At 40.6% G+C, this 9136-nt stretch overlaps 1 protein-coding gene across 2 annotated transcripts in view; it reads left to right on the plus strand.

The window, feature by feature from the left end:
• Positions 1–1283: 1283 nt before the first annotated feature.
• Positions 1284–9136, plus strand: part of Rpp30 (ribonuclease P/MRP subunit p30) — a 24900-nt gene continuing 17047 nt past the window's right edge. For both annotated transcript variants that reach the window (XM_031390156.1, XM_031390158.1), the window contains exons 1-5: positions 1284–1419; positions 2822–2877; positions 4291–4347; positions 4717–4791; positions 6534–6605. In XM_031390156.1, coding sequence (XP_031246016.1) covers positions 1338–1419; positions 2822–2877; positions 4291–4347; positions 4717–4791; positions 6534–6605 — 342 coding nt within the window. In that variant the 5' untranslated portion in view covers positions 1284–1337. The remainder of the gene's footprint in view (positions 1420–2821; positions 2878–4290; positions 4348–4716; positions 4792–6533; positions 6606–9136) is intronic.

Raw genomic sequence — 9136 nt, forward strand, 5'->3', positions numbered from 1 at the left:
GACAAACTCATGATAAGTGGACTTTTCTTATTTGAGAGACCAGCAGTTCAGAAGTCCTATTGAGTTGCACGAGGCTGGAGCTGCCTATTAGTAATGTGCGGAAGGGTTCGCATGCTGGTCAACTAAAGACTGAATGGAGAGGGGTAAAGGACTGGCCCTCTACATCAAGTAGATTGAAAATTGTGTTCTATGTTGTTGAATAACTGATCTGTCCATATTAAAGAGTTAATTCTTTTACGATTTATTTTATTTATTTTATGTGTATGAGTACACTGTCGCTGTACAGATGGCCGTGAGCTATCATGTGTGTGGCTGCTGTTGAACTCAGGACCTCTGCCGGCCCCGCTCGCTCCGGCGTAATTTACTGCAGCTGTCTTCAGACACACCAGAAGAGGGCGTCAGATCTCAATACGGGTGGTTGTGAGCCACCATGTGGTTGCTGGGATCCAAACTCAGGACCTTCGGAAGAGCAGTCAGTGCTCTTACCCGCTGAGCCATCTTGCCAGCCCCAAGAGTTAATTTTTCAAGAGTTCATTTTAAAGTAAAAAACATCAAATGATATTTGTATGTTTCTCATGAAAAATTGTAAAATATGTTTTCATTTTTGCCCCTGACTATCAGTCCTCTGGCTAAGGAAATGTTGGCGCTAAGCCATCATCTTTGAGAGCACTCTGCCATCTTGTGGTTGTAGATGTTGGGTATAATGGATTGTCTTAGCCCAAAGAGTTTAAGATAATCTTAGCCACATAACAAATACTTCAAAAAGGCCATTTTCAAAAAATGAAATGTAGTGTGGAAACAGGAAAGAAAAACAACTTCCCATGTTTCTTCATTTACTTGTCAGTTTATCTACTTTTGAGACTATGTATTCAGACCGGCCTGGAACTCACGGTGTAGAGGAAGATGGCCTCAAACTCTAGAGCTATCTCTGCCTTCCCAGGCCTGGGATTAAAGGCGTGCACCACCACGCCCGGGCCGCCAGCACTTTAAACAGGCTTCAAGACCTTAGAACTGTCTGCTTGATCTCAGTATGCTCTATGGGTGCCTTTAAAACGAATCACTTTGCGTTGCTGTATGGTAGGAGCATGGAGATTTGAGCCCCATCAGAGAGTGCCAAACATTCTCGTTCAAATTACGAATAAGGAGGCTGTGGATCCCAACACACCAACTTTGGCTGGCTCCTAGGGGATAGGAACGTCTCTGGAGACGCAAGACGACTGAGAAGGGAAAACTACAAATCCCAGGAAGCGAAAGGAACTACCTAAAACTCCCAGCATGCCTGAGGGACAACGCGGCGGCTGCGCAGACTGGCGCGCGGGTGCTCCTGGGATGTCAGCATGGCGGTGTTCGCAGATTTGGATCTAAGAGCGGGCTCAGACCTGAAGGCTTTGCGCGGACTCGTGGAGACTGCTGCTCACCGTGAGTCTACTGGCTTTGCGCTGTCCCCCTACCATCCGGCTTTGTTTGGTAGTTTTTTTCAGGCGACATTCGGCTCTCTCGTGGGATCTGCCCGACGTCCCTAGAGGCAGATAATAGCTGCAGTATCACCCCGATCCCCTGGGTGAGAAACTCAGGGTCTTGACAAAGCTGTTGTTGCTTGTGTTTGCCCAGGCATTCGTGCAGAGGGAGAGACCAGAGGCCTAAGGGGTCGAGGGATTGGCATAGAGCCTTCGAGCTGATGAAAGATAGAAGGAGGGACTGAGCTCCTAAGCCAGTGCTTTTAGTATCAGCCCTTTTTGAGTCACACAACATCTGTCAAGTACAGGAAGTTGGGTCTCGGGAAGAGTGTGTTACCTTATTTCTCTCGAGAATCTTAAGTTCCTTGAGGATGAGCACTGATCATGTGAGCTCTCACTTGGCATTGGGCCTGCCAAGATTCTCAAATTAATTCGAGAGGAAGGAAAGAAGGGAGTTATTGGGCTGACTGGTAAGAGGAAGGGCCGCTATTTTGTCATTACCATGCATTATTTTTTAATATTAATACCCTACTATCCTGTCAGTATTTAGGCAACTTAAAGACAAGAGTCAAGATTTGCCGGGCAGTGGTGGCACACACCTTTAATCCCAGCATTTAGGAGGCAGAGGCAGGCGGATTTCTGAGTTCGAGGCCAGCCTGGTCTACAGAGTGAGTTCCAGGACAGCCAGGGCTACACAGAGAAACCCTGTCTCGAAAACCCAAAAAAAAAAAAAAAAAAAAAAGGCTATGATTTAAATGCATTGGGGACAGGGCACTTATCACAAACAGTACAGTAACTGTTGTGATGGTAAGGCAGGCCTCTAGTGTTCCTCATCTCTTATTGTAGAGTGCCTCGCTCGAAAGAGATGTGAGGGAGTCATCACTCCATTGCTCCTTAGGAAAGGGAGGAACTAGTACGAGCATCGCAGAAGAAATGAATAGCGAAGGTGACAGACATACAAACTTGAGTCTTTAGCTTTGTGTTAACATAAACCACAGCCTAAATATGTGCCTGGCTTCTAAATGTGGCAGCTAAATATGTGCACTCTTCTAAAATGCTGGTGCCGTTTCACTTAATTTTGATGACACTTGAAAGTCCTGTCTGCTGTTGACATCATGTGACAGATGAAGAACCTGGGACTTCACCTTAAGTCACAATAAACAGTAAGACTCAGGATCTGCCTCCTGCCCTGCCCCCCTTACTTCCCAGGTCTTGGAACTAAATCCCAGACTCTGTGTATGCTAAGCAAGTGTCCTAACACTTAGCTACATCCCTATTCTCATCCCAGACTCTTGAATCTCATATCAGTGTGATCACTGGGAACCAGAAAGAATATTTTTTAAATAATCTATTTGTCTTTTCAGTGGGATACTCGGTTGTTGCCATCAATCACATTGTTGACTTTAAGGAAAAGAAACGGGTAAAGTAGAATTTCTTGTGCTAATTGGTTGCTAAATACAAGTATTTATGGATACTCGTGTCTGTGTTGGGAATATGGAACTAGAAGCAAGTGTAAGCACTAGTTAATTTTTCTTGTTGCTATGACCACATACCTGCCAAGCAACTTAAGGAAGGAGGAGTGGATTTGTTTATTCTCTGAAGTCCAGTAGGAACTGAAGTGAAGTGGCTGGTCACAGTTTCTCCTCAGTCAGGAAGCAGAAAGAGATGAATGCTGGGGCTCGGCTCACCTTCTCCTTCTTTAGATAATTCACTGAGGACCCCAACCCATGAAGTAGCACAACTCCCATTCAGGGTGGAAACACCATTGTAGAAGTAGAGATGTGTTTGCATAATCAGTCAGGAATCTGTCATCTTAAGCATGTTTCTCAGTCTGGCCAAGGATGACCTCCTACCTCTACCTTCCCAGTGCCTAGATTACAGGCCCATAGCAAAGGCCTTATGCATTTTAGAAGGCACTGTACCAACTGAGCTGTACCCCCAATCCTCAACTGTATTTCTAAAAAAACCCTGTGTTTATTTACTTTAGCAATTGAACATGTATTCCTACAAATGATTTTTGTTTTGTTTGTGAAAAATTCTAATGCAGCATAAGAATTCTTAATGTTGAGTTTATATTAACTGAGTTACTTTCAAAGATGTTTAAAAGTACATTGCTGTTAAATGAACTGAAAGCATAGTATCTTGTTGTTTACTGTGCCATGGTCTCATGAACTCATTGACTGATTTCTCTCTTTGATAGACTGTCAATATATGTATTTCTTTTTAGGCAAACAACTGTATATATGTCGTTTCTATCTTTAAGACTTGCTTTTTGTTTTGAGGGTTGTTTTGTTTTTCCTAACAGTTTCTCTACGTAGCCCTGGCTGTTCTGGAACTCACTCTCTAGACCAGACTGACCTTGAACTCAGAAATCCTCCTGCCTCTGTGAGTGCTGAAATTAAAAGCATGTGGGCATGCACCACCAAAGTCTGGCCTTTACTCTTAACCTCTGATGTTCTTAGCATCTGCTCTTAGTTTCTGCTCTTTAGTTTCTTTAGAAAGAGAATAGCCTGGTGAGATGGCTCAGTGGTTTAGAGCACTGACTGCTCTTCCAGAGGTCTTGAGTTCAATTCCCAGCAACCACATGGTGGCTCACAACCATCTGGAATGGGACCTGTAGCCCTCCTCTAGTGTGTCTGAAGACAGCTACAGTGTATTCATATACATATAATTCCTTTAAAAGAAAAAGAAAAACAAAAGCTATTTAGTACATTTGAATATGAGAAGTTAGCTTTCTTTGATCTTTTTTTTTTTTCCTGAGAGGCACTTAAAGTGTTTTGCTTGCTTCATTCTTTATTATGTAACCAGAGCAGCTGTGTCTCCTTTGTTGTAGGAAATTGAAAAGCCAGTAGCAGTTTCTGAACTCTTCACAACTTTACCAATTGTACAGGTAGGCATTGTACCTTCTAAGTGTAGTGTCTGTTCATTCAATTCAGACATACCGGCCCTCATCTGGTGTTCTCTAACTTGAGCCTCGCCTGCCTCCTCCTGGCAGGCAGGGATCATTTCATCAGTTTCTTACTGCCTATCAGGTCATGCTTGGTACCCTTCCAAGTCCTACGGCTGTTACATTCCTCATCATGTGATTTACTTGATGAACATAGTGTCGTCTTCTGCTGTTATAAATTCCTGTAGAACAAGCATGCTTTGTTGATCTTCACTGCTCTTTGTAATTTTTACTATTTTCCACTGGTAAAAAGGCAATGAGTCAATTGCACTTTATCTTTTTTAATAATTTTGTTTGTTTGTTTGTTCATAGGGAAAATCAAGACCAATTAAAATTTTAACTAGATTGACAATTATAGTCACAGATCCAGCTCACTGTAATGTTTTGGTGAGTTTATTGTTTTTCTCCATTTGCCTCTTAAGCTGTATTCACTTTATTAACTAATGTTGAGTATTGTCGAATTCCATCTCACCCTGTTCTTTCACCCCCTGTATCCCTCAAATCCATGACTGCTGCCTGTGTCCCTGGTGTATAGGAGCTGCACAGTATGTGACTCTTCCAAAAAGCTGAGAGGTGCCAACAAAGAAGCATTCCCTGACTACAGCATTCAGGGGTTGGACATTTGAATGTACTCTTTCATTCTTGTATAAATTATCAGGCTTAAGGTTTTCCTGTTGAACAGTAAAAACCAATGTGTTTTATTGGTGTATTCACCTATCCTAGACCAAAAGTATTTTCTTACATCTGGCATTTTAATTTATAATTGAGCAATATTTTTATCGTGAGCTTGTGTGTCACAGTCATGTGAATTACCCACAACATATGAAATGGTCTTCTCTAGCTATGCCTACCAAATAATAATAATAGACAGACTAAACTAACTCCACTGAGAGCTGCCTTAGTGTTTTTCTTGTGATAAAACACCATGACCAAAAGCAGCTTGGGGAGGAAATGTTTATTTCAGCTTACAATTCAACATCATACTCAGTCATTTCATTAAAAGAAGTCTGAACAGGAACCTGATGCAGAAGCCATGGAGGAGCTGATGCAGAGGCCATGGAGGAGCTGATGCAGAGGCCATGGAGGAATGCTACTTACCCTCTTGCTCCTAGTGACTTGCTCAATCTGCTTTCTTATAGCACCCAGAACCACCATCCTAAGAGTGACACTGCCTATAATTAGCTGGCCTTCCCACATCAATCATCATTCAAAAAATGCAACACAGGCTTGTCTGAAGGCCAATTTGGTTAGGGACATTTTCTCAGTTGAGGTTCCCTCTTCCCAAATGCCTTCAAGTTGACAGTAGCCAGCATGATTAACCTCTTGTCAGCTTGACGTACAAACACAACACTGTTAAGCCATTACCTTTCCTTTCTTGTTCATCTCCAGGATCTCATATGTGTAATAGTGTCATAATATAAAACATTTCAGCTTTTGAAAATCCCACAGGCTGCAAAAACTCAAACACTTAGAAGTTCAGCCTCAACAGGCTGTGTTGGCACTTGCTTCTTTAGTCCCAGTACTCAAAGGTCAGGCTTCTCTAAATATCTAAAGTCTCCCTACACTCAAAGTCTCCTTACTGTGAGCTCTGTAGAATAAAAATAAGATACATTCTCTCTTACTCCAAGAAACTGGGCATCAGCCGTCTCCGCTTTCTTTCCCATTTGTACAAAGCTGCAGGCTTACAGCTTCTAGAGTTTAGTCACGTTTTTTATAGCAGAAAAAAGTTCATTGATTACTTTGTACAGTAGAAAGCTGTCTCAGGATTTACTCTTTGTTCTATTTTAAAAAAAAAAAGTAATTTAGCATTTCTCTATATTCTCTGAATGATTACAAATTTGGATTAAAAGGGATGTTTGTTAAACAGATCCCATCTTTGTAACCTTGAGTCAGTCATGGAAATCTAACCATGGTCTCTGACTTCTAAGTATATGCTCTCCCATGTCAGCTCTCAAGTGAGTGCTGGTGAACACGGGGACTTGAAGCTAGGTGTGGTGCCTCACACCTCAGCACTCAGAAGGCTGAGGCAGGAGAATTGGTTAAATTTGAGGATGTTTAGCATTGATAGACGACCAAGCATCTGTTGATATTTTTTGTTACTGTATGATAACATTCTTTTTGTCTTATAGAGAGCAACTTCTTCAAGGGTCCGACTGTATGATATTGTTGCAGTGTTTCCGAAGACAGAAAAACTTTTTCATGTAAGTGACGGGTGAAACAGAGTAGCATTTTCTCATTATATGTAAGTCTGTTGTTAGACCACAGTAGGTACCCTGTTCATCCCACTGGTAGTTTCATTTCTGTTGTTGGGATAAAAGAACCAGGTTAAAAGCAACCGGGAGAAAGGATTAGTTATTGTCCAATGTGTGGGAAAGCCAAAGCAAGAGTTTCAAACAGCTGCTGACTACAGTCCAGGGCAGAGAGAAATGCATGTATGTGCACGTAGTTGCTTGTGCTAAGCTCTGTGTCTCCATTCTTAAACAGTTCAAGACACTACCATCACCAGACCACTCCCTGCCTGGGGATTAGTCCTTCCCACAATGGGCTGAGTTTTCCCATATTGATTGTCTTAAGATAATTCCCCATTGATATAACCTATGGCCAAATCAGTAGATAAGTCCCTCATTGAGACTCTTCCCAGGTGATTCTAGGTTGTGTCAAATTTACAATTAAAACTGGCATCAGGCCCCATCTGGAATCTTAGAACTTTCTATTTGCACTCTAGGTTCTGGGACTTCATAGGGCAGTGGTTCTCAACCCTCCTAATGCTATGACCCTTTAGTACAGTTCCTTATGGTATGGTGACCCCTAACTATAAAATTATTTAAATTACTACTTTGTAACTGTAATTTTGCTATCATTATGAAATTGTGAATATGTGATATGTAGAATATCTTATATATGACCCCTGTGAAAGGATCTTTCAACTCCCTATATAAGGGGTCAAAACCCATGGGTTGAAGACCACTGTCATGGGGCCATATTTAAGTGGCATGTTAGTTTGGTGTTTGGTTTGGTTTGGTTTGGTTTGGTTTTAACCATCCTGGTAGACATTTGGTGGAGTCAGTGTAAAATAGCTCATGAGTTTTCTCCTGTTTCTTTCTTTATACTTTGTTCACTTAACATTTATCCTTGGTAAATTAATCTCTTTTACTCAGTAACCACTTCAATTTCTGGCCTTACCTACTCCTACCAGTGGTAGAAGAAAAGGGCAAGCCCCTCTCTGCTCTGGTCCAGCTTTCCCTCTGCAAACTCTGAGATTGTAAGCCATCTGCCAATGTGAGTGTCAGCCCTTAGTCTTCCAGAAGTCCCTCAGAATCAATCACTTACCAGTATGATTCCCCAGTTGAATTCCTTTTGTTCTTTTAGAATTGACCTTTGTTGCTTTTTCAGGAGAGAAAGAGCTTAGCTACTTTGCCTTCAGAACTGCCCCGCCCTTTTAATTGAGTACAGTGGGGAGAAAAGCTTGAAATAGGTTTTTATTTCTTTTTAACTTTTACTGCATTGTGATGAGAAAAGCTACATGATTTCAACTTATCTGAACTTGTTAACATTTAAAAATATTTTAAGTAAATAGAATTAAATCATATTCTTGTTTCCCTTTTGTACCCCAACTCATCCCAGAGACCCCCCTTCAATACCTACAATATCTTTTTTGTCATATTCCTTAAAAATTATAAAATATTATAACAATAAAAATAAGTATTATAAAAGTTGTTTGATATAAAACAACAATCAATTTAACAGTCTTATGTAGATGCTCGTCTACAGCGATAGTGAAAATATATTTTTCTCAATATAAATTTTAAATAACTCCAGACATATTAACTGTAAATTTCAAAATAATACATCACTACTAGTATTTTCTTAAATGAACATAGATGTATAAAGTCTTTTTGTTTGTTTGTTTTGTATTTAGTAGAGTTTAAAATCTTGGCTCTTAGTGTGGTACAAGCCCAAAAAAAAGAACAATTTTAAACATTGGATTTCATTGTAATAAGGCTGTACTTCAATGACCCTCACATCACGAAAGGATTTTACCTCCATTGTAGCTAAGCTGAGAGTTGATAGTTCTGCTGGGCCAGGGGAATGAATTGTAGGCACGATTTTTGGATACAGACTTCCTGCTATGGTCAAAGCTATTTGATTTGAGTGAGTGACTTTATTCTCAGCCCACAGAGAACAGGTTACATTCATTTAAGAGATGGTGTAGATATTAAGATGGTCTATCCATAAAGTCATTCACCAACTGTTTCAGTGAACAATGGTTCTGCTTGGAGGGTGGCACAGACATTAGGTGAGGGTAAGAATTTGGTTCATTAGCTGTGAAAATTTGGAAAAACATTCATCTCAGAGAAAGATGAATAAAGTCCTCTTCTTCAAACTAGATACAAGATTTACAAATGTCAAGCAAAGCATTCAGTCTCACTTTGTTGTTCTCTTACAAGCCACCTCCCTAGTTAATCATCTATGTTTCTTTGGGGTATATAAATACTTTTGAAATATATAAGCTGTTCTGAAAACCATAGTATAATGTAAAAACATGAAATAAACAACACTACTAATAGAGAGGCTGAGATAGGAGAAGCAAGATTTCAAGACCCTTATGTTGTACACAGCCACTGTCACAAACAAACAAGCTGAAAGTGTGTATAGATTGTACGATATTGGACCTATTTCTCCAATTACCAAATTAGAGAGACCATTGGAAGACAATCAACAAATTTCTAAT

Source organism: Mastomys coucha, unplaced genomic scaffold (assembly GCF_008632895.1).
Source record: "Mastomys coucha isolate ucsf_1 unplaced genomic scaffold, UCSF_Mcou_1 pScaffold21, whole genome shotgun sequence".
In the NCBI taxonomy this organism is placed as follows: Eukaryota; Metazoa; Chordata; class Mammalia; order Rodentia; family Muridae; genus Mastomys; species Mastomys coucha.